This window comes from Erythrolamprus reginae, chromosome 2, assembly GCF_031021105.1.
Source record: "Erythrolamprus reginae isolate rEryReg1 chromosome 2, rEryReg1.hap1, whole genome shotgun sequence".
In the NCBI taxonomy this organism is placed as follows: domain Eukaryota; kingdom Metazoa; phylum Chordata; class Lepidosauria; order Squamata; family Dipsadidae; genus Erythrolamprus; species Erythrolamprus reginae.
The window spans coordinates 44265434-44291531 of NC_091951.1; the positions used below are offsets into that span (position 1 = coordinate 44265434).

The window sequence follows — 26098 nt, forward strand, 5'->3', positions numbered from 1 at the left end:
TGGTTTTTGAGAAGAGGCAAAAAAAACCCTTGAACACCCGGTTCTTATCTAGAAAGGTTCGTAACTAGAGGAGTTCTTAGGTAGAGGTACCACTGTATTTATTTATTTATTAGATTTTTATGCCGCCCTTCTCTGAAGACTCAGGGCGGTATACTTGCTCTGTGCTCCAGTAAAGTCAATGTAGAATCCAACAGCTTTTTAGTCCTATTCTTTCACCTGCCTTAGATCAAAGTGATCACCACAAAACAGTTTTAACATGAGGAATGTACGGAGAATTATCTCAATCCAAATTTAGGATAGGCTGAATGAATTGTTTCTGCTTTTTTTTTTTTTTACCTTGTAGTGTTCAGCTTCATCTTCAGGTGGCTTGAGGAGATCATCTAAGGTACGGACCTCCTCATTGGTGAGGTCGGCACAGTAGGGCTCCACTGAGGCCCAGAATCTATGAACATAAAACAGTAAGAACCATAGTTCAGGAAGATTGCTTATAATGGGCAACATGACAGTCCAGCCTAACACGTTAAAAGCTGGACTACTAAGAAGCTAGAACCTTTCCTAGTTGGCACAAACAGTACAGCGTTCCCTCGATTTTCGCGGTTTCGAACTTTGCGAAAAGTCTATACCACGGTTTTTCAAAAATATTAATTAAAAAAATACTTGGTGGGTTTTAGAAACATAGAAACATAGAAGACTGACGGCAGAAAAAGACCTCATGGTCAATCTAGTCTGCCCTTATACTATTTTTTGTATTTTATCTTAGGATGGATATATGTTTATCCCAGGCATGTTTAAATTCAGTTACTGTGGATTTATCTACCACGTCTGCTGGAAGTTTGTTCCAAGGATCTACTACTCTTTCAGTAAAATAATATTTTCTCATGTTGCTTTTGATCTTTCCCCCAACTAACTTCAGATTGTGTCCCCTTGTTCTTGTGTTCACTTTCCTATTAAAAACACTTCCCTGATGGACCTTATTTCACCCTTTAACATATTTAAATGTTTCGATCATGTCCCCCCTTTTCTTTTTCCCCTATACCAGTTTTTCCCGCCCTATGACATTATATGTCATCACCAAACTTTCGTCCGCCTTTAATAAATATTTTTTTAAATAAACTTTAATAAATAAACATGGTGAGTAATCATCTAAATGGTTGCTAAGGGAATGGGAAATTGCAATTTAGGGGTTTAAAGTGTTAAGGGAAGGCTTGGGATACTGTTCATAGCCAAAAATACTTTTGCATCTCTACTTCGCGGAAATTTGACTTTTGCGGGCGTTCTCAGAACGCATCCCCTGCGAAAATCAAGGGAACACTGTACACCGCCTTTCTTAGCCAAGAGCCTTGGGTGCAAATCATGTTGAGAATGCAGACTATGGGAATTGAAGTTCAACATGTGGGGAACCCCAGAGCACTTATTCTGAGAGTGCAATCCATGTAACAAGAACCAATAATAATTGCCAGATATTATTAAGACAAGGAATGGCAAACTGCGGAATATGTTTAGTGACCCCTTTTTTTTCCTGCCACCTCTTTTGAAAGAATAGAGGTTGCCCTTTCCTGCTGTAACTGTTTGCAATAGTTATTTAAGATTAAGATTTAATTGGACTTGTATGCCGCCCTTCTCCGGGACTTGGGGCGGTTCACGGGCATATACAAAAAACCCAGAAAACAATAGTAAACAATTCAATTAATAATACATTTAAAACAATTCTTTAAAAATTTTAATTTAAAAAGCTATCATTGCCATTCATTCAACAATCATACTAGAAACATTCATTGGTCAGAGGGGAAGATCTAGTAACCCCAGGCCTGGAGACAAAGAAGAGTTTTTAGGCTCTTTCAGAAGGCAAGTAGGGTGGGAGCAGTGCGAATCTCCGGGGGGAGCTTATTCCAGAGGGCTGGGGCTGCCACAGAGAAGGCTCTTCCCCTAGGTCCCGCCAGTTGGCATTGTTTGGTCGACGGGACCCAAAGGAGACCAACTCTGTGGGACCTCACCGGACACTATTTCTTCTTTGTGCTCCATAATGCAGATACGTATGGTGTTGATGGATAAGATGACCGCAGTCATTTTCGTAGTTACCTGTTAGGTGCATCATTTTTAGGGATACGGGGCACATCAATTGGATCATCTGAGAATTCGTACTCTTGAATTTTAGGCTGCAGGTTCTTGGATTTAGGCCGTCCTGGAGTGCTGTGGCTTCCTTTCACATCTAGCTTCTGCTTCTTGAGCTTGCTATGTTTGATAGAAGGACCCACCCTCGTGGTCCTTGCCAATTTTCAGAAATCGCCTGTCTCCTTTCTTGTCTTGCCAGTCTGTCAAGATCTGATGAGCATGAAGAAAGGAAAAAAAGGTAGATTAAAGGGTCACATAGAAAGGAGTCTATAACTATCTTGGAAAGAAGAATCAAGAAAGGGGTTCTTTAGCACAGTGTTTTTCAACCAGTGTGCCGTGGCACACTAGTGTGCCGCGAGACATGGTCAGGTGTGCCGCGAAGCTTAACAAGAGAGAGAAAGAAAGCAAGAGAGAGAAAGAGAGAGAGAAAGAGAGAGAAAGAAAGAAAGCAAGAGAGAAAGGCAGGGAAGGAGGGAGAGATAGAAAGAGAGCAAAAAAGAGAGAAAGAAAGCAAGAGAGTGAGAGAAAGAAAGAGAGAGAGAAAGAGAGAGAAAGAAAGAGAGAAAGAAAGGCAGGGAAGGAGGGAGAGATAGAAAGAGAGCAAAAAAGAGAGAAAGAGAGAAAGAGAGAGAGAGAGAGAAAGAGAGAGAGAAAGAAAGAAAGAAAGAGAGAAAGGCAGGGAAGGAGGGAGAGATAGAAAGAGAGCAAAAAAGAGAGAAAGAAAGCAAGAGAGAGAGAGAAAGAAAGAGAGAAAGAGAAAGAAAGAAAGACAAAGAGAGAAAGAAAGGCAGGGAAGGAGGGAGAGATAGAAAGAGAGCAAAAAAGAGAGGAAGGAAGGAAGAGAGAAAGAAAGAGGGATGGAGAGAGAGAGGAAGGAAGGGAGAGAAAGAGGAAGAGAAATAGAGTGAAAGGGAGGAAGAGAGAGAGAGAGAGATATAAGTTTTTTGTCCAAACTTTTTTAGCCCCCCCCACTCCACCCTGCTCAATGTGCCCCATGATTTTGTATATGTAAAAAATGTGCCGCAGCTCAAAAAAGGTTGAAAATCACTGCTTTAGCAGGACAGTTGCATTATGGAATGCTTGCTAACATCAGAAGAACTCTGATGGAAGAGAATAGTTTAAATTATCCACAATCCTGTGTTATGTGTGGTTAAGCTAATGCATGTAGGAAGCAGGGTCCTTAGTGCTCTTTGAGCTTGGCTTATTTTTGCAGATGTTTCACTACCAAAGCAGGCAACATCATCAGTGCTAGATTGGTGATGTTACCAAACTTAGAAACATAGAAGATTGACGGCAGAAAAAGACCTCGTGGTTCATCTAGTCTGCCCTTATACTATTTTCTGTATTTTATCTTAGGATGGATATATGTTTATCCCAGGCATGTTTAAATTCAGCTACTGTGGATTTACCAACCAAGTCTGCTGGACGTTTGTTCCAAGCCTCTACTACTCTTTCAGCTAAATAACATTTTCGCATGTTGCTTCTGATCTTTCCCCCAACTAACCTCAGATTGTGCCCCCTTGTTCTTGTGGTCACTTTCCTATTAAAAACAATTCCCCCCTGAACCTTATTTAACTCTTTAACATATTTAAAGGTTTCAATCACGTCCCCCCTTTCCCTTCTGTCCTCCAGACTGTACAGATTGAGTTCATGAGGTCTTTCCTGATACGTTTTATGCTTAAGACCTTCCACCATTTTTGTAGCCTGTCTTTGTAGCACGTCAATTTCATCAGTATCTTTTTGTAGGTGAGGTCTCCAGAACTGAATACAGTATTCCAAAAGTGGTCTCACCAGCGCTCTATACAGTGGGATCACAATCTCCCTCTTCCTGCTTGTTATACTTCTAGCTATGCAGCCAAGCATTCCACTTGCTTTCCCTACCGCCTGACTGCACTGTTCACCCATTTTGAGACTATCAGGCATGATCATCTGACCCAGATGTGATTTTACAGATGTGATTTTACAGAAGTCTAGCTTTTCTATACAGTTTCTTCGAGTGACCTTAAAGCATGGACCCAAATGGGCTCTGCCATCTAAAAAGCAGACTTCTCTATATTCTTGCTTTCTGAAAATGACTTGCCGTTCACAAACGTCAGGACTGTTTGATCCACAGGTGAATGATGACTTACCTCGCTGCCAGTTAGGTTCCACATGTGCTGCATGGGTGTTATTGTATTGCATGCCCCACATGTGCATGCAGTGCCAAACACACAGCTTCTGTGCATGCAGAAGCAAAAAACAGCAAAAAGAGAAAATCGGCAATTTGTATGCCGTCCCAAGTCTTCGGAGAGGGGCAGCATACAAATCCAATAAATAAATAAGAATAAAATTAAGAATAAAAACAAGATGGTGCCACTGAGAGAGCTAGTTCAGGGGCATGTCCAGCCAGTCATCACTGCCGATTGGGCGAGAGGGGAGAAATTCCCACTACCGGTTCTATAGAACCGGTATGAATGGGCAGGAATCCAATTCTGGTTTGATCAATTATATTTGATCAACCAGAAGACTCCATCCGAAGGGCCTTCTTTCTACGAGGGCTCAACTGCCATCTCACCTTGGTTTCATTCTCCAGCTCCCGAAGTCGGCGGCTTGCAGATGACAACAATGTTTCAAGCTCTAACTGTAACGTGTCAAGCTCTTCAATGCCAATACCATCATCTTCAGAACGGGCCAGTACCGCCGTATAGCGTGGGCACATTTTCAGATGGTCCACAGACTTGAAATCATGGAACTGAAGGGGACAATCTTTCAATTCAGACATGGTGTCGCCGAGCCTGAGAAAAGGGGAAAGAAAAAAATAACAAATGCAAGAATGAAAAGAGTGACATTAACAATTTAATGACATTAACATGGCTTAGGGCCAGGCTATCTTCAGGACCGCCTTCTAACACATAGCTCCCAGTGACCGATAAGGGCCCACAGAGTTCGTCTTCTCTGGGTCCCAACATAGAGGCGGCACATGGACATCCGTTTCAATAACCACCGATACACTTGGCATCCATGAATCTGTCTAATCCTGCCTTGAAGCTATCCAGGCTGACAGCTGTCACAACCTCTTCTGGAAGTGAATTCCATAAACCAACGACCCTCTGGGTGAAGAAATATTTCCCTTTATTTGTCCTCACTTTCTTACCTATGAGCTTTAGGGAGTGCCCCCTCGTCCTAGTATTGTGTGATAGAGAAAAGAATTTTTCTCTATCCACCTTTTCTATCCCATACATGATTTTATACACTTCGATCAGGTCACCCTTTAAACGCCTCTTTCAAGGCTGAAGAGACCAAGGCATGGTAACCTGGTATTATAAGGGAGGTGCTTCATTTCCTTACCCTACAAAAATACTGGAGACGAGTTAGCTCTTCACAAGCAGGAATCTTGCTGAGACGGAGGCATCGCTGCAGGCACGGTTGAATTGGGAAGAATCCATAGAGTGGAAAAACAAAAGTTATTTTTTAAAACAGAAACAAACGATCACCAGAAAAAGAAGGGACTGCTATGGCCAATGAAGGCTTTTGACAGGGTAGCTTCAGCAGGCGAGATTATATGGAAGTGAACAATTCCTGCAAGAGGGAAGGCCAAGACCAGGCAAGGAATTGTGGAGGGGATTCTCTGGTTACTTATACGATCAGCGAGGACGAGGTCCTATAAGTAACTAGGACGGAGGGATCTGGAGCCTGATGCTGCTTTTTGCAAAGGATATCAGGAAGCACTTAATAGGAACTATGGACGGTGGAGGAGCAAATGATGAACGAGGGGGGGAAAGAAGCCAGGAGGGGGCGCTGGAGAAAGGCGGGGGGAAATTATTGGGGGGCGTTTCCGGTTCCAAAGGCTCCTTCCGGTTTACACCCATACGGGGCGCGCCAGGAAGGGAAGAGGGGCGACTCGTATCGGCCGGAGATGCAGCAGCCGGCCGCGAGGGAGACTCCCAACCGCCATAGCGGCGAGAAAGAGGGGAGGGGTGATTGGGGAAAAGTATCTCGGCCGAACTCTCCCACAAAAAAAACAAAAAACACCTAACTCTCCGCCTGGAGACTCCCGCCCCTTCCGCTTCAGCGGTCGAGCCTTTTCATTGGTCGCGTGCTCCTTTCCTTACTTCGCATTCATTGGCTGCAAAAAAAAACCAAGGCGCGGAGCCGTAGAACGCCTCGTTCTTTTTTTTAAAAAAAACTGGTACGTCCTTTTGACCCCACCCATGCCGTCTTTTTTCTCATGGCCAAATATGGAGGCGCAGGGAGGATGGGTCATACCATACTCACCGGAAAAACGGGGGTGACAGGTGTGAGAGGAGGAAAATGAATTTGCCTCCGTTTCTTACGTTTTGGTCTCCCTTCGCTGTGGTCTATTATAAACGTTTTAATTCGCCGCCTGGTGTGTGTCGTGAACACCTTTTTTTAAAAAAATAGGATTAAGCTCCCGCGCGCTCCCCCGGCGGAACGTGTTCGTTGGAACGGGCCGGGCCAGTGCGGAAGTGTGTCTATGGGGGTCTTGTTTGGTGGAGGCCATTTCCGCTTCCGCTTCCGTTTTCTGGACCAAGTTCTCGGGTGGGGGTGCACAACGGCTGCTGAGTAGTCTCTCTTTGCTGCCATGGTGAGTGGGCGGCGGGCTTTGGAGGGACCCGAGGCGAGACGGAGGGAGGGTTAAAAAAAAACACGGGTTGGAAGCGGGTTGAGAACAGTCCATTGGCGAAGCGGCCTCTTCAGTTTTGCAAAAAAGGGTTGAGCTTACCATTGAGACTTAGCAATAGCAATTAGACTTATATACCGCTTCACAGTGCTTTAAACCCTCTCTAAACGGTTTACATAAGTAAACCATATAAATAAGCATATCGCCCCCAACAATCTGGGTCCTCATTTTACCGACCTCGGAAGGATGGAAGGCTGAGTCAACCCTGAGTCTGGTGAGATTCCATCTGCCAAACTGCTGGCAGCCAGTGATCAGCAAAAGTAGCTTGCAGAACTGCACTCTAACCACTGCACCACCCAGGCTCTTTCTTGGAGGGCAAGATGTTCTCTGTTGGACCCGAAGGGTGGGGGAGGGAAGGGGATTTGCAAGGCTGGAGAATCTCCCCTGTATTTCATGATCCCTGATTTTTTTCTCTTTTTTCCCCCGCACCCCATTCTCTCCTTCCTTACAGACAGCCACTTTGCGCCCTTACCTCAATGCAGTGCGTGCCACCCTGCAGGCGGCCTTGTGCCTGGAGAACTTCTCCTCACAGGTGGTGGAGAGGCACAACAAACCCGAGGTGGAAGTCAGGTCTGTTGCGTCTGAAGCTGCTTTGGCGGAGGCAGAATCAAGGCTTTTTGTGGGTTGGATTTGCAGGGGAGACAGAGATTTTATTTTATTGTATTTATTTAATTAAATTTATATGATGTCCAACTACCAAGGGATTCCGGGCAGCTGTGGCTGCCTCCGCACCCGAATCTATCTATCTGTCTGTCTGTCTGTCTGTTTATCTATCTATCTATCCATCCATCCATCCCATTAATTAATTAATTCATTGATTCATTTATGATGCCACCCACCTTCCTAATGACTCTGGGCAACTCACAGCAAAGAGAATAGCAATAGTATTTAGCCTTATATACCGCTTCCTAGTGCTTTTACAGCCCTCTCTAAGCGGTTTACAGAAGCAGCCTACTGCACCCCAACAATCTGGGTCTTTATTTTACCCACCTTGGAAGGATGGAAGGCTGAGTCAACCCTGAGCCAGTGGTGAGATTTGAACTGCTGAACTACAGTTAACTGAAGTTGCCTGCAGTGCTGCACTCTAATCACTGTGTCACCCCAGCTTAACATCTAAAAAGAACAATTTAAAAGGACGATGTAAAACCCATAATAAAAACCTTGCATATCTTTTGTGACCGAATCTAGATGTTGCATCATTTGATCAACAGCAACCAAGCCTGCTGGCAAAGCCAGGTCTTTACAGCTTTACAGAAGGCCAATGGGGTAGGGGCAGTACTGATCTCAGGAGGTCCTGTCAGCTTATATAGATTTTTCTCTTGTTTACCATCTTTTAATCCTGTTCTTTTTATGCCTCATCAGGGTGTGCTCATTGCCGCCGCAACTGAACACACCTGCCTTGCTGCGGGTCGTTCTCTTCCTCCTCTATCCTTAAACCTTTTCCCACGGTTGTGGCCTTTTCCAGAGAGTTGAGTCTTCATTATAATGCGGAGGTTGTCAAACTACTGGATGTGTCACATGCAGCTCCACAGGCAAAAACACCCCATCGCGATATGTCACGTGATGCGATTGAGTTTGACACCCATGACATAATGTGTCCAAAAAGGTTTAATCGTGGCCTCGTCGAGTTTGGCTTTCCCTTCCTTCAGAAATTTAAAAATACGGCTTTTAAAATAACAATACAGGTGGTTCTCACATTATGACCGCAATTGAACCCAACATTTATGTTACTAAGTGAGAAATTTGCTAAGGGAGCTTCAACCCCAAGTGATGACTTTTCTCACCACATTTCTTAAAATGAATCAGTACAGTAATTAAATTAGTAACACGGCTGTCAAGTGAATCTCTTTTATTGATTTTGGGTTGTCAGAAGGTCGTAAAAAGGGATCACATGACTCTGAAGACACTGCGACGGTCATACACATGAGTCAGTTGTCAAGCATACAAATGTAAATCACGTGACTGTGGGGATGCTGCAACCGTTATAAGTGTGAAAAATGGTCGGAGGCCACGTTTTTCAGTGCAGTTGTGAAATTGAACAGTCACTAAGTGAACTGTTGTAAGCTGAAGACTACCTGTATTTGCCGTGATTTATTAAAGCTGCAAATGCAAACCTAAAGGACAGCTGATGGCAAAGCTGTTTAAAGGTGTTTAATTTAATTTAAAGCTATTTAATAGTTATTTAAAACTGTTAAAAGATAAAGGGAGCTAGTTTGGTCTAGTGCAGTGGTTCTCAACCTGGGGGTTGGGATCCCTTTGGGGGTCGAATAATAATTTCAAAGGGGTCGCCTAAGATCATGGGAAAAGACAAATTTCCCATGGTGTTAGGAACTAAAGCTTCAATTCTGGTGTCTTGGCACGTATTTTTACAATCCGACCAATCAGACATTTACAGTGGGGATGTCCCTCTGACCTTCCTGCCAATCAGCTTAAAACTCTGTTGGGAGAATTGGAGCTAGACTTATGGTTGGGGGTCACCGCAACATCAGTAACTATTAAGGGGTCGCGGCATTAGAAAGGTTGAGAACCACTGGTCTAGTGGTTAAGGCACCAGGATAGAAACTGAATTCTAGTCCCATTTTAGGTATGAAAGTTGGCTGGATGACTTTGAACCAGTCAGTCATACTCAGCCTAACCCATTTCACAGGGTTGTTGTGAGGAAAAAGAGAAAGAGTATTGGCAATGTTGGCTGCTATGTGTTATTTAAAAAGATAGGATGTAAATGAATAGAGAATAGATGAAGAGAAACTTGATGGCATGCAAAATTGTGAAAGCATTATTATTGTTGTTGTTGTTATTATTATAATAATTATAATTATAATTATAATTATTTATTGGATTTATATGCCGCCCCTCTCCGCAGACTCTGGAGGTATCAAAATGACATGTCCTAAAAAGTTGTCATGGAATCAGAGAGGAAATGTTCCATTAATTTGTTGTATTAAGTTTTTAGTGAAAAGAATCTGTGCACATCTTTCACTTCTGTTCTCTTGTCCTACACTTTCTGAGGTTTCTCATAATATTGTATCACAAAAACATATAATTGTATGTATTAATTAAAAATACATATAATATAATTGTATGTATTTAATACAATATTGCTTCTAGAAATTTTGAAAGCTTTTTATTCAGCCTTTTGAGCTTTAGTGTCTGTTAGTTCACCACTAAGGTTGTAATATTTTATTTTTAATTCTTATTTTGCTTCTGTTTATGGTCTGCTTCATTTTATGGTTGCAGTAGCTTTCAGCCTAATGTTCATGGTTTCTATATTGTTATATTTTATACAGCCCTGTTGGGGTATTGCCTCATACCACAGTTTAATTCCAAATTAGTGATTCTTAAATAGCCCTTTAGTTCCCAGTGGAGCCACAGGTCATGAATGGCTGCTGCTGATATCAAATGGCTTATAAACTTATGCATTTCCTTCCCACCTTCCTCAGCATTGCCTTTATTTCTTTTTGTAAATGCTGTATAGATGTTTCTTTGTGCTTTAAAAAAATACACTGTGAACTCATGTTACAATTTTCTCAGCTTTCCAGTCTGTCTGTCTTGTCTTTTCCTACATTGAACTTATGGATTCATGTGTGTCATGTTTTAATAGATCTAAATAGATGTGACATAAAAATGTTATCTGTGAACCCACTGACGAAGTCTTTAAGTCTGCATACATCACATGAGAAGTCTAGTCAATATTGGATTCACTAATTTCTCCTGCAAAAAGTTCAGCGAACAAATTCTAGAGTGTACAATTTATGGGCTGGTTTGACACATATTAATTCATTAGATATCTAGATAACTAAAATGTATCTGAGGTGGTTTTCAAATTTCAAACACCACGGTACCATAAGATACAGTGATTGTTATTAATATATACTTTTTCCCCACAATTTTTTTTAAATTTTCTCACCAATCACAGTACAATGTAAAGTACCAACAACATCAAATTGTTTAAATACATCAATAATTCAATTTTAAAAATTATGGTATACAAATCCAATGCTACCTCCTTTACGTTTGACATCTGGATAATAAATAGCTGCTTAGATTTATTATATTGTATTATTCGCTAAAACATATTTTAAGCTGATCCAAATTTTAAATGCCTCAAATTAATTAGGCTGCAATATTTCAAATTTCTCTACATTTCTTCCATTTTGATTTTCATATATATTTATTAACCTTTTTTATTAGTAAATGCCCTTTATTAGTAAAGGGAATTTTTAAAAAAATAAAAGAATTTTTTTAAAAATAAAGATAAAAACACCAACACCTTACAATATACAAATCAAGGGGGGGGGGGGGGGGGAAACCCATTAAAATCTCAATAATTCAAATTAGCCATATTGTAAAACCTAATTAATAATAATTACTTTGTAGGAATCATAAAAAATGCGTAAAATTTTTTAAAAAGTAGAGTTTAAAGAGGAAAGAAAAATGTGTTAAGATAAAGAGGAAAGTATATGTAAAAAGAAAAAAAAGGAGAATGAGAAAATACTATTAAAAATAGTAAAAAAAAGAGAGATAAATCAAACCAAAAAGAGAAGAAGAAGGAAGAGGAAGAAAAAAAATCTTTCTTCCTCCTCTTACCAACTTCCCACAATAGTTCAGTATAACACCATCAAAAATTACCAAAACCTTAAAGTTCACTTTTAATGATAGTTGCATGTAGACCAGTGGTTCTCAGAGGGGCAATTTGATTTTTAATGGGGGCACTTGGTACTTTGTTTAAGGCCAAGTTAATGGCCTTTTAGGCTTCCTCCACTTGAGTAGGAGTTCACTTTCTGAATAGCATTATATGTCACTGGGGAGGATCAGGATTTTAGAGATGGTTAGGTGGGGCATGGCCAAAAATAGTTTGGGCCCCCCTGATATAGCCCAAGCTTCCGAACATCCATTGCTATACAACACAAGCCAGACAGTATTAAGGATCCCCCCCCTTTTTTTTTGCTTTGGGGTTTCCCATATAATCTGATCTCAGTAGAAATAATATGCTGCATATGGTTCTGATTTATCACAACTTTTATATTCTTAAGTTGACATGAATGGGTAAATATTAGAAGGAATCAATATTTTTTAAAAATCCTTTTGTATAAATCTGTAAAGTATTCCTACTGCCTTGCTGTTGGATCTGAAGTGATATCTTTGCTTACTGTATATGATGCAGCCTTGCTTACATTTTTATTTATTTATGTATTTATTTATGTATTTTCTGTGTTTCTTTTCAAAAGATTATTGGAGGCCCTTTAGCCCAGCCCAGCCCACTCTAACCCTGATCCTAATCAATTCCCAATTAGCATAAAACAATTGCTCTATGTGGGTTCTTACCCAGTCCCATCCTGAGACTTCAGAGATTCCACTTGCAGATTGTTCCTTAAAACATTATTGTAGCATCTCTTTTCAGGTATGTAGAGTATATTAGTTATAAGCTCTATTAAGAAATAGAAGGCCTAAAGTTACATAGCTGGCTGGAGAATTCTGGGAGTTGAAGTCCAAAAGTCTTGAAGTTGCCAAGTTTGAAGACTCCTGTAACAACCCATTTGAAATTGTGTAGAGAGGAAGCTATGCAATTCCGGATTGCCAAGAATGCTTGCAGTTCAATTTCAAAAAACTGAATCATGAGAGTAAAAGTGTAAGGAAATATTTAAACCGTGTCAGATGTGAACCAGATTAATATTATCGAAATGCAAATAGGATTAATGCATTGCAGTGGTTGCCTTAGGTGGTAATATCAAAGGCAGCAGTGTTTCTATCTTGCAAGCAGTAATAATAGAGCTCTTTTCATTGGCCTCTTATCAGCTATATAGATTTATATTCCTTGTTCTTTGTGCTCTTTTCTGCTCTTTTCTTAGAGGACTTCTATTTTGTGCAGAGTTTTCAATAATATCCTGGCACATTAGAACATTTGTTTAATTTTTCCTTATAGGTAGATAGGTATTCAGTTGTCCCTTTAGACTAGATAATCTTTAGTTCATGCTGTTCCCTCCCATATTTGATGGGCAGAGGGCTGTTATAGCCTTTATTGGTTCTATGTCAGCCTCCTGGAAGATCATCCCTTGGGATTTTCCTTTTTTTGCAAATGGTTTTATAGCTTATCTATCTTTCTCTTCAAGCACCAGTAATTCATCCTCAATAGGAGAGGAGCTTGTCAAATTTGCAAAAGACCCCAAGGTTGGAGGGGAGGCTGTTAACATTTTGGAAGATAAGATTCAGGATTCAGAAGAATCTTGACAGAGTAGAGAGCGATGGGCCGTATCCAGTAAGATAGTTGAGTAGTGAGAAAAGCAAGATCTTGCACTTAGGCAGGAGAAACCTAATACATAGGTATAGAACTGGGCAATGCCTGGCTCAACAATAGTAACTAGGAGAGGGATCTAGATGTCATAATGGACCACCACTTAACTAAGGGCCAACAGTGTGCTGCAGCTACTGAAAAAGCCAAGGCAGGCCTTAACAGATTGCATTAACAGCGGGATTAGTGAAGCTTCCAATTTTAGTACTTGAGGGGCAGTCACAAAGATGAGGGGGTTGACTTGTTCTCCAAAACATTTGAGGGAAAAACAAGGAGCAACAGGTAGAAGCTTGTTAATGAGACATCCCACCCAGATTTAAGGGGAAATTTAGCAATTAGCCAGTGGAACAGCTTGCCTCTTGGAGTTGTGGGTGATCCATCACTTGAGGTTTCCAAGAAAAAGATTGGACCACCATCTGTTTGGGATGGTATAAGGGCTCCTCCCTTGGGCAAGAGACCTCCAAGATCCCTCAAAGCCCTGTGATTCTTCTCTCTCATGGGAGAGTTGGTCTTACACAAGTATTCTGCGTAGTACCTTCCATTTTAAAAAAATATGTTCCATTATTAACTCTCATGTTCCCGCGATTTCTCCGAATTTCTTAAACCGATGTCTTGTTCTTCCCAGTCTGTCACTTTTCTGCAATCTGTACTCAGCTATACAGTGTTCCCTCAATTTTTGCAGGGGATGCGTTCCGAGATCGCCCGCGAAAGTCGAATTTCCGCGTAGAGATGCGGAAGTAAATACACCATTTTTGGCTATGAACAGTATCACAAGCCTTCCCGTAACACTTTAAACCCCTAAATTACCATTTCCCATTCCCTTAGCAATCATTTAGATTATTACTAACCATGTTTATTTATTAAAGTTTATTAAAAAATATATTTATTAAAGGTGGACGAAAGTTTGGCAATGACATATGACGTCATCGGGCGTGAAAAACTGTGGTATAGGGGGGAAAACCGCAAAGTATTTTTTAATTAATATTTTTGAAAAACCGTGGTATAGACTTTTTGCGAAGTTCGAACCCGCGAAAATCGAGGGAACACTATTATCTTTTATTACTGGTTGGCGGAAGTTTCCATTAAATTCTCTGGTTTCCCCAGGTTCTCCTTTTCGCTTTTGCCAGTTTTCTTTCCATAGCTATGTCTGTGGCCTTGTTTGATAGTCAGTCTGGGTTTCTTTCCTTCTGGCCCTTTGTCATATGCTGCCTACCTCCATCACTTAAAAGCCCTTTGTCTTACCACAAGTCTTCATGTTCTCTACACGTAAACCCAGGTCTTTAAATCTGTTTCGAGCTTGACTTTTGTATTGTTTTGGGTTCTAGGTTACATCTCATTAGAATGTGATATTTTCTAGGGTTTTTTCCAATCTGATGTATACTCCCATTAGTGGGTCATGGTCTGATCCACAGTCTGCATCTGAAGTGTTTTAAAATTCTGCATAGAGCTTTTCTTCCTGTTGCTATGTAAAATGTCATGTATTCTATTGCGGTGTTATTCATTTGGAGTTGTCCAGAGAAAGCAGAGCTGCGTAACTCAATTCAATTTGCATCAGTTTTCACGCAAAAAGAAACTATAGTCTAACCCGGGGTAGGCAAAGTTGGCTCTTCTATGACATGTGGACTTCAACTCCCAGATTTCCTGAGCTAGCATGATTGACTCAGGAACTCTGGGAGTTGAAGTCCACATGTCATAGAAGAGCCAACTTTGCCTACCCCTGGTCTAACCTACCAAAAACATAACTGTAAAAAAAAAGGTATAAAGTGACCTTTTCTGTTGCTGAAATAATGTGTTAAAACAACCCACAGCCCGTTTTACATAGAGGAACCGATCAGCCATTGTTCTGCATCACACATACTTGGTATGATTTTCCAATAATTTCCATCACGAGTGGCACATTTCATGAGTGTGGATTTGGAAATACAGTGATACCTCATCTTACAAATGCCTCGTCATACAAACTTTTGGAGATACAAACCTGGGGTTTAAGATTTTTTTGCCTCTTCTTATAAACTATTTTTACCTTACCAACCTACTGCCGCCACTGGGACTTCCGTTGCCAGCGAAGCACCCGTTTTTGCGCTGCTGGGATTCCCCTGAGGCTCCCCTCCATGGGAAACCCCACCTCTGGACTTCCGTGTTTTTGTGATGCTGCAGGGGAATCCCAGTAGGGGAATCTCAGCAGCGCAAAAACGGGCGCTTCGCTGGCAACGGAAGTCCAGAGGTGGGGTTTCCCAGCGAGGGGAGCCTCAGTGAAATTGCAGCATCGCAAAAACACAGAGGTCTGGAGGTGGGGTTTCGAGGACTTCGGTGTTTTTGTGATGCTGCGGATTTCACTGATGCTCCCTTCGCTGGGAAACCCCACCTCTGGATTTCCGTTGCCAGCAAAGCGTTCATTTTTGCGATGCTGGGATTCCCCTGCTGGGATTCCCCTGTAGCATCGCAAAAACACGGAAGTGCGGAGGTGGGGTTTCCCATGGAGGGGAGCCTCAGGAGAATTCCAGCAGCGCAAAAACGGGCTCTTTGGCTGGCAAAAGGGGTGAATTTTGGGCTTGCACGCATTAATCGCTTTTCCATTGATTCCTGTGGGAAACATTGTTTCGTCTTACAAACTTTTCACCTTAAGAACCTGGTCCCAGAACCAATTCAGTTTGTAAGACAAGGTGTCACTGTATAATGAGTGGGGTGAGGATTGGTTACTGGGAGGGGGGGGGTATGTTAAAATATATCCAGAGGGTGGAGGGTTTGGGCCTCTCTGTATTGCCCAGTCTCTGATGTAGAAATGTCTGTCTGGGTTTGCAGAAGCAGCAAAGAACTCCTCTTGCAGCCTGTGATCATTAGCAGGAATGAGAAAGAGAAAGTCTTAATTGAAGGCTCTATCAACTCTGTGCGAGTTAGCATTGCTGTGAAACAGGTAAGTCCCCCACGTTACAGGTGAAGTGCTTACTGCTGCTTATCCTGGAGAAAAAGATTCATGGAATCCTATTTTTCCTTCCGCAGGCCGATGAGATTGAGAAAATTCTATGTCACAAATTTATGCGGTTCATGATGATGAGAGCAGAAAACTTCTTCATTTTACGTCGGAAACCAGTTGAGGTGGGGAAATGTGGAGCCACTGTTGTCCTAAGTGTGTGATTCTGTTGACAGTAGTGGTAGTACGGGAGATTTCACATCTTAAGCTTTTCTAGCAGACCTAAAATGTCAATGTGCCTCTTATCTACAAGGCATATTTAAATCCGTGACAACAATCTATCTTCACACAAATCAAATAATGTGGCTTTATTAGACTGCTTTTATCTCTGACTTGGTCTGTTTAACCATGAATGAATTTTGTGAGACTTGGTTTTTGTGCTGTCAGGATATTGTCTATTTTTTTAATACATAAACTTGGAAAAAAATAGATTGAGACTGATATACAAGTAACTAACTAAACTAAATAAATACTGCATAATTGGTAATGTTTCATTATTATTACACTGAATATTTTATCTGTTCCCTTGATTCTTTTTCAACTATTGGACCAATTATGTAGGTAAGACCGACTAATTTTAAATATTAACATGTCAGAACTTACTTCTTATGCACAATATTAGAACTTTAGCTCAACCAAAAGAAAAGGGTAGATTATTTTTGTCTCTGCTGAATCAATAGTCAACCATATAGAAGAATTGATGGCTAAGTCTTGGCTTCACTGATGCTAATAATTTGCTTTTTATTTTACTTTTTTTAGGGCTACGACATCAGCTTCTTGATCACAAATTTCCATACAGAGCAGATGTACAAGCACAAGCTGGTGGACTTTGTCATTCATTTCATGGAGGAAATTGACAAGGAAATCAGTGAAATGAAGCTGTCAGTCAATGCTAGGGCTCGCATTGTGGCAGAAGAGTTCCTTAAGAATGTAAGGGCTTATTAGACAAAATGATGTCCAAATAGTATGTCAAAAGTCACCAGTCTCTTGTCCTTGCTTATTAGGCAGAACTTAAATTTATTAAGATGGAATTGTGGTCTTTTAAAACCTTTAGAATTAAGAAGGGCTCCCCCCATATTATCTGTGAGTGTGGGAATTCTAAATTCAAATCCCACATCTAAAGGCTTATCGCATAGTCTGAAGTGAATATGTTGTGAATTGGTTTACCATTGAGAATTACACTGCTCAAAAAATAAAGGGAACACTTAAACAACACAATATAACACCACGGAAATCAAATTTCTGTGAAATCAAACTGTCCACTTAGGAAGCAACACTGATTGACAATCAATTTCACATCCTGTTGTGTACATTCAACTTTCTACAGAATAAAGTATTTAATGAGATTATTTCATTCGTTCACATCTAGGATGTGTTATTTGAGTGTTCCCTTTATTTTTTTGAGCAGTATATTTATTACAGGGTGAAAAAATAGTGTATAAATAAGCTGGAATTTGTGGTTCCAGTTCTAGTGGGAATCAAATTGTTCCTTGTAGAATGTCATGCGCCATATGGTATGAATATGAGTGACAAGGTGCTAAGAACATTAAAATGCAAGCGCTTTAAGAGAGCGAGCAATATAATGGGAAGTGTATTTTATTCCATTTATAAAATTCAGAACAATTTGTATCTTGCTCATAAGATAGATATTTTCAAACTGTTCTGCAAACGCTAGGATCCTAAGGGGAGACTAAAAACAATGAAGAAATTTGGATGCAGTAAGGCATTCATAGTCATTTTTCTAACACACTGTAACCCGGCCTTGAATAACCTTAAGGAAGAGCTGGTGACAACAGTCGGACCATAGAATCCTGCGTCTGGGACAGAATTGTAATTTGAGAAAATGCCTCAAACAAAACCCTCCCTAGTTCTCACAAAGACAGAGGGAAGGCTATATAAGTCCAACCAAATAAATATACAGGTTACATAAAAGTCCAATCAAATAAATAAATGAGGAGAGAAGCTACAGATTTGCACGGTTCTGTTACCATAATCTTTTTTTATATATATAAAACTTTATTAATTTTCTTAAAATTCACACACAGATGTAAAAACATTTAACACATAGGGGTTGCAGTTACCCCTTTCATCTTAGAAGATTAATTTTTAATACAGAAAAAGAATATGTTCTTAATTCATTAAGTCAACATATTAATCTAAATGAAAAGAAGAATATTGTTCAAACATTGTGATAATATAAAAGTTTAAGTTAATAAAAAAGAGAAAATATAAAATCATTTTGATTTATTCATACATTTCCCACATTGTTCAATTTTTATTTTACCATAATCTTATCAGCCTGCATAACTTTGGTTTCCTAGATGGGTGTATCCCAGACAGGGGACACATGCAAGTAATTCTCTCCTGTTGATTTGTTGCTTAACAACTGATCCAAAACAAGGGGACCTGTCACCATGTTCTGATGTTTGGACCCTTCCACAGTCAGGTGGTCAGGCTTCTGGTGCTGGGCAACACAGCTGCACTTACGGCCATTTTCAGTTTCTCATAGTCACGTGACTATATTTTATGACAGTTTGGTGGAATACAGTACTTTTGGTTTGCAGCAAATCTTCCACAATAGCGGCTGATTGATCTATTGAAATGAATCACAACAGTGATTCATTCAAAGACTGCCACAAAAAGGTCATAAAATAGACCAGTTAATAGGCTGGCCTCATAGATAAGAAAGTGAGGACAAATCAAGGGAAATACTTCTTCACCCAGAGGGTCGTTGGTTTATGGAATTCACTTCCAGAAGAGGTCGTGACAGCTGTCAGTCTTGATAGCTTCAAGGCAGGATTAGACAGATTCGTGGATGCCAAGCATATAGATGGTTATTGAAACGGATATCCAAGTGCTGCCTCTACGGTTGGTTGAGGCAGGCAGGATTCCCTTGAGTACCATTTGTTGGGGGTCAAGGGAAAGGGAGGGTCTTGCCTTCTCTTTCTGCTCAAGATCCCCATGGACCACTGTGTGACACAGAATGCTGGATTCGATGGCCTTTGGCCTGATTCAGCAAGGCTCTTCTTATATTCTTATCACCTATTAAATGATCCTTAAGACATATAACCATGACAGACAAAGCACCACTAGAGTCATATGTCAAAGACTTATCAGTACCTATGGAAAGAATAGGCCTTGTCCTCCAATGAAATAAACGCCATGGCTACTGTTTTATGGATTACGGTTCAAGGATTTATTTGTTTTTTGGAACAAACAGGTTTTGCAGAATGGAAAAGTTTGAAAAGCCCTTCGACTTAGAACAGTGATAACGAACCTTTTTTTTCCTCGGGTGCCGAAGGAGCATGCGTGCACACTATCGCTCATGCGCAAGTGCCCACCCCCATAATTCAGTGCCTGGAAAGGTCAAAGACACCTTCCCCCACCCCCTAGAGGCCCTCTGGAGGCTGAAAATGGCCTGTTTCCCAACTTCTGGTGGGCCCACTAGGCTCATGTTTCACCCTCCCCAGGCTTCAAAGGCTTCCCTGGAGCCAGGGGAGGGTAAAAACACCTTCTCCCATCCCCCCCGAGGCTCTCCAGAAGCCAAAAATGCCCTCCCAGAGCCTCTGTGCGAGTCATCTGGCTGGCACACACATGCATATTTGAGCTGAGCTAGGGCAACAGCTTGTGTGTGAGCAGATATAGCTCCGCGTGCCACCTGTGGCCATAGGTTCGCCATCACTGACTTAGAATAACTTTATTGTCACTTTCAATGTACAGTGGTACCTCATGATACGAACCCCTCATCTTATGAACAACCCAAGATACGAACCCGGGTTCAGAAATTTTTTGCCTCTTCTTACAAACTTTTTCCTTCTTACGAACCTGCTGCCGCTGCCGCCAAGAAGCTGTTGCTTTTTGCCCGGCTGTTGCTTTTTGAAACAGCCGGGGGGCTTCCCAGCGTCCTCCTGAACCCGAACGCCAAACCCAAACTTTCGAGAAGCCCCCCGGCTGTTTCAAAAGACGACAGCCGGGCGGCGGGGCTTCTTGGTGGCCTCCCGAACGCCGAACCTGGAGGTTCGGCAAAAGTTCAGGTTCAGGAGGCCGCTGGGAAGCCCCGCCGCCCGGCTGTCACCTTTTAAAACAGCCGCGAGGCTTCTCAGAAGTTCGGGTTTGGCGTTCGGGGTCAGAAGGACGCTGGGAAGCCTCCTGACTGTTTTAAAAGGTGACAGCCAGGCGGCGGGGCTTCCCAGCGGCCTCCCGAACCCGAACTTTCGTCTTAAGGAGAGGCAGGAGGGGAGGGGGCACCGATGTCTGAGGTGGTAGAGGGTCAGAATATTCCAGTCCTTCTGGGGAGAGGCAGATATGGCGGGGGACACAGAGCTAGCCGTTCCAGGGGAACAAGAGATCGTTGCGTAATAACGATCCCTTGTTCCGGCTCTGTGAACCCAATCCTGGGTGCTGGTGATGAGTGTAATTCTGGCCCTGGGCTCAAACTGCTGCTACTCAATGCCAGGTCGGTGGTAAATAAAGCTCTCCTCATCCGGGATCTGATCCTGGATGAGGAGGCCGACCTGGCATGTGTTACTGAAACCTGGCTGGGCCCAGAGGGAGGAGTCCCTCTCTCTGAAATTTGCCCAGCCGGGTTTCAGATATGGCATCAGCCTCGACCCCAGGGAAGCGGGGGAGGAGTGGCTATTATAGCCAGGGAGAGCCTTGGCTTGCGTAGACTCGTTGCTCCAGAGATTGTGGGCTGCGAGTCCCTCCTGGTGAAGTTGGACTTAGGGGTCCAGGTGGGCTTGTTTCTCACGTACCTGCCTCCCAGCTGCGTGTCACAAGCCCTGCCTGTGCTACTCGAGGAGGTAGCCGGGTTGGCGGTGGGGTTCCCCAGACTTATTGTCTTGGGGGACTTTAACCTGCCGTCGCTCGGTGAAACCTCTGGACTGGCACAGGAGTTCATGGCCACCATGACAGCCATGGACCTGACCCAAGTAGTACAGGGTCCGACTCATGAGGGGGGGCATGCACCCGACATGGTATTCCTCTCTGAGCAACTGAGTAATGGTCTGAGACTAAGAGGCTTAGAAGTGTTGCCTGTGTCATGGTCAGACCATTTTCTACTGCGGCTTGACTTCCTGGCTCCAATCCTTCCCCGCAGGGAGGCGGAACCGATTAAGCTGTTCCGCCCCAGACGCCTGATGGATCCAGAGGGCTTTCAGAAGGCGCTTGGGGTTATTCCAGATACACTCGTACACAGTTCGGCAGAGTCTCTGGCTGAGGCCTGGAACAAGGCTGCAGCGGAGGCTCTTGACCGAATTGCGCCGTTGCGACCTCTCCGCGGCACTAGACCCCGTAGAGCTCCATGGTTCAACGAGGAGCTCCGGGAGTTGAAACGCCAGAAGAGACGTCTAGAGAAGCGATGGAGGAAGAGTAAGTCCGAATGCGATCGAACACTTGTAAGAGCACATGTTAAGACTTACAAAGTGGCGCTCAAGGCGGCAAGATGCGCGTATCATTCTGCCTTGATTGCATCAGCGGAATCCCGCCCGGCCGCTCTGTTTAGGGTGACCCGCTCCCTTCTTAATCAGGGGGGAGTTGGGGAGCCCTTGCAGAGTAGCGCCGAGGATTTTAACACGTTTTTCGCTGATAAAATCGCTCGGATCCGAGCGGACCTCGACTCCAATTGGAATACAGAGTCGACTGACAACGAGTCAGTTGAGGTGACTGGGGCACGTACTTGTCCACCTGTCTGGGAAGAGTTTGATCTGGTGACACCTGATGAAGTGGACAAGGCCATTGGAGCTGTGAGTTCCGCCACCTGTTTACTGGATCCGTGTCCCTCCTGGCTGGTTTCGGCCAACAGGGAGGTGACACGGAGCTGGGTCCAGGAGATTGTCAACGCTTCTTTGGGGAGGGGGTCATTCCCGGATCCCTACAAGGAGGCACTTGTGCGCCCCCTCCTCAAGAAGCCTTCCCTGGACCCAGCCATTCTCAACAACTATCGACCAGTCTCCAACCTTCCCTTTATGGGGAAGGTTGTTGAGAAGGTGGTGGCGCTCCAGCTCCAGCGGTCCTTGGAAGAAGCCGATTATCTAGGTCCTCAGCAGTCAGGATTCAGGCCCGGCTACAGCACGGAAACTGCTTTGGCCGCGCTGATGGATGATCTCTGGCGGGCCCGGGACAGGGGTTTATCCTCTGTCCTGGTGCTTCTTGACCTCTCAGCGGCTTTCGATACCATCGACCATGGTATCCTTCTGCACCGGCTGGAGGGGTTGGGAGTGGGAGGCACTGTCCTTCAGTGGTTCTCTTCCTACCTCTCTGGCCGGTCGCAGTCGGTGTTAGTGGGGGGTCAGAGGTCGACCTCTAGGTTACTCCCTTGTGGGGTGCCTCAGGGGTCGGTCCTCTCCCCCCTACTATTTAATATCTACATGAAACCGCTGGGTGAGATCATCCAAGGGCATGGGGTGAGGTATCATCAGTATGCAGATGATACCCAGCTTTACATCTCCACCCCTTGTCCAGTCGGCGAAGCAGTGGAAGTGATGTGCCGGTGCTTGGAGGCTGTTGGGGTCTGGATGGGTGTCAACAGACTCAAACTCAACCCGGATAAGACGGAGTGGCTGTGGGTTTTGCCTCCCAAGGACAATTCCATCTGTCCATCCATCACCCTGGGGGGGGGGAGTCACTAACCCCCTCAGAGAGGGTCCACAACTTGGGCGTCCTCCTCGATCCACAGCTCACATTAGAGAAACATCTTTCAGCTGTGGCGAGGGGGGCGTTTGCCCAGGTTCGTCTGGTGCACCAGTTGCGGCCCTACTTGGACCGGGAGTCACTGCTCACAGTCACTCATGCCCTCATCACCTCAAGGCTCGACTACTGTAACTCTCTCTACATGGGGCTACCTTTGAAGAGTGTTCGGAAACTTCAGATCGTGCAGAATGCAGCTGCGAGAGCTATCATGGGCTTTCCTAAATTTGCCCATGTCACACCAACACTCCGCAGTCTGCATTGGTTGCCGATCAGTTTCCGGTCACAATTCAAAGTGTTGGTTATGACCTATAAAGCCCTTCATGGCACCGGACCAGAATATCTCCGGGACCGCCTTCTGCCGCACGAATCCCAGCGACCAGTTAGGTCCCACAGAGTTGGCCTTCTCCGGGTCCCGTCAACTAAACAATGTCGTTTGACGGGACCCAGGGGAAGAGCCTTCTCCGTGGCGGCCCCGACCCTTTGGAATCAACTCCCCCCAGATATCAGAGTTGCCCCCACCCTCCTAGCCTTTCGTAAGCTCCTTAAAACCCACCTCTGTCGTCAGGCATGGGGGAATTGACATGTTCCTTCCCCCTAGGCTTATAAAATTTGTGTATGGTATGCTAGTGTGTATGATTGGTTTTTAACTTGTGGTGTTCTTAAAATTAATTTAATATTGGATTTGTCTTGTATTGCTGTTGCTGTGGGCTGCCCCGAGTCTGCGGAGAGGGGCGGCATACAAATCTGATTAAACTTAAACTTAAACTTAAACTTATGAACCTCCCCCTGGAACCAATTAGGTTCGTAGGACGAGGTATTACTGTACACTAAACGGCATACCTTAAAATGAAATTTTGTTTCATGCAACAAAGGGTTACTACCTCCAATATAGGCTACATAAACCTGACAAAAGAAATAAATAAAATACAAAATTATGCATACACCTACATCCATTTATCCATTCATTCATTCATTTATGGTATTTATGGTATATTATGGTATAGTTGGACTCTGGGTGGCTTATAGTAATATAACACACATTATATGACATAGAAAAACAGCACAGTTCAGATGTATATATGTCCATGGCAAGAAAAACAATTCTGGAAAGTTTACCAGCTTGGTGGCATAGGGAACAAAGCTGTTACACAATCTGCTAGGAATTCTCTGAAACCTCCCCTGCAACATAAACACCATTAAAGTGAGTGTGTGGAGTCTCTATCAATGCTTTGAGCTCTAAGCACATAGCGCTAATAAGCAGTATCCTGAATTAACAGGGAGCGAGCTTCTTTATAATCATCTCGGTTGTCCTTACCACTCTCTGTATGGACTTTCTATCGGAGGCACTGCTGCCACTGAACCAAACAGTGATGCAGTTTGTTAAAACGCTCTCAACTGGTACCTCTGTGAAAAGAGGCAGAAGGAGAAATATATGCCCTGCTCTAGGGATACTGTCCTAAAAACTGTAGTGATTATACAGTGGTACATCTACCTAAGAACGCCTCTACTTACGAACTTTTCTAGATAAGAATCGGGTGTTCAAGACTTCTCAAGAACCATTTTCCACTTACAAACTTGAATCTCCAAAACTGTAACTGGAAAAGGCAGGGAAAAGCCTCCATGGGGCCTCTCTAGGAATCTCCTGGGAGGAAAGAGGGCCGGAAAAGGCGGGGAGAAGCCTCTGTGGGGCCTCTCTAGGAATTTCCTGGGAAGAAATAGCCTCCACCCTCCCTGTGGTTTCCCCAATTGCACGCGTTATTTGCTTTTACATTGATTTCTATGGGAAAAATTGCTGCTTTTTACAAACGTTTCTACTTAAGAACCTGGTCATGGAACAAATTAAGTTCGTAAGTAGAGGTACCACTGTACTGTGCGTATCTCTCTGTGTGAGAAGACATTGATGGGGTTTGTTTAAGTAATATTAATAACAACTTTGAATTAACACAATTCTTTTTTGTTCCCTTCTCAGTTCTAGACCAAGGGCTGGAATCCACAGCTTTGCTTTCTCATTCTCTCTGCCCGGCCACCTTCGGGCGGCTACAGAGAGGCCACAGCTCAGGAGTGAAATGAGAAGCGGCTAGACCTGCGGCGGCTGCCCCCCAGCCATTCACCGTTCTCGCCAGTGTGCCCGGGGTTGGGGAAGGAAGGGGGGTGGGTGGGGAGAGGGAGGGTGCTTTTTAATATTTTTGAAACAAAACTGTGCTTGTACGAGATTGTGTTTGACTTGATATTCTCTCTCTCTCTTTTTATTTTTAAAATACATGATCACTTGCTGTAATTTGTCTCCATGAATGTACCAGTGGAGGGAAGGTGGGATCGTGGTTGCTCTAGCAACCCTCTGCAGAAGTTGCTAGGGGAGTTCCAGTTCAGCGATGTGCATACAAAGGAATTGGCTGCAATCGCTGGCAAAAAAAAAAAAGCAAAACAAAAACCCATTTTTTTCTGTACTACGGGGACCAGGGGGATAAAAATGAGAGAGGGAGAGAGAGCTGGACCATTTTCTGTCCTTTAAGGCAGTGTTTCCCAACCTTGGCGACTTGAAGATATTTGGACTTCAACTCCCAGAATTCCCCAGCCAGCGAATGCTGGCTGGGGAATTCTGGGAGTTGAAGTCCAAATATCTTCAAGTCACCAAGGTTGGGAAACACTGCTTTAAGGAGTCTGATGGGCCATCCTGGGAGCCTTTTGTTCAGAGGTGATGCTGGATGACTACCTTGGCCCACCTTCCCAAGGATGTGCTAAAGGGTCGTGATTGCAGGCAAGTCAGGTGTTGTAAACAGGTAGCAACGCTTTTGTGCCAAGTCGCTCCATAACCTGGAGAAAGTGCTCTTTCCCCCTCCCGTTCCCTCCCCCCCATTCCCATTAGGGATCAGAACATTCTGAAACATTGCACTGCCTCCTGATTTCTACCCTTGGGGTTTCCCTTTCCATACCTGTGCCAGAAGGAACCGGGGCTGGGGGGGGAGGGCAGGGGAGGGGGGGGGGCAGGCAAGCATCAGCTGAATGGGACGGAGCTGGAATCTGTAACTCTCGTTTCCTTTTTTTGCTATGGCACTTGCTGTATCTTTCTTACTTTAACCTATTAAAGCCTTTTTGTGTCTTTCGCCTCCTGAAGTAAAGGGTTCTTGTCTAGCTTTACTGGGGTTTCTTAAAAAGAAAATTTCCATCTTTATTTATTTGGATTTGTATGCTGCCCGAGTCCAATGGTATTTATTGTTAGATAGAAACATAGACACGTAAGAAGATTGACGGCAGGAAAAGACCTCATGGTCCATCTAGTCTGCCCTTATACTATTTCCTGTATTTTATCTTAGGATGGATATATGTTTATCCCAGGCTTGTTTAAATTCAGTTA

General features: G+C 43.4%; 1 protein-coding gene and 1 pseudogene across 1 annotated transcript; one reads left to right on the plus strand and one right to left on the minus strand.

The window, feature by feature from the left end:
• Nucleotides 1-6556, minus strand: part of LOC139159395 (transcriptional adapter 3-like) — a 16362-nt pseudogene extending 9806 nt beyond the window's left edge.
• Nucleotides 6557-6564: 8 nt separating this feature from the next.
• LOC139160301 (actin-related protein 2/3 complex subunit 4) lies at nt 6565-25850 on the plus strand. The gene is made up of 6 exons (XM_070738025.1): nt 6565-6697; nt 7245-7363; nt 15885-15996; nt 16083-16178; nt 16813-16983; nt 24713-25850. Exons 1-6 carry the CDS (start codon nt 6695-6697, stop codon nt 24716-24718), a joined length of 507 nt encoding a protein of 168 aa, XP_070594126.1. The 5' UTR covers nt 6565-6694; the 3' UTR covers nt 24719-25850.
• Nucleotides 25851-26098: the final 248 nt, after the last annotated feature.

Coding starts and splice junctions, on each gene's coding strand:
- LOC139160301 (XM_070738025.1), top strand. Junction 15,997..16,082: donor TTAGCATTGCTGTGAAACAG/GTAAGTCCCCCA, acceptor TTCCTTCCGCAG/GCCGATGAGATTGAGAAAAT. Junction 16,179..16,812: donor TACGTCGGAAACCAGTTGAG/GTGGGGAAATGT, acceptor TACTTTTTTTAG/GGCTACGACATCAGCTTCTT.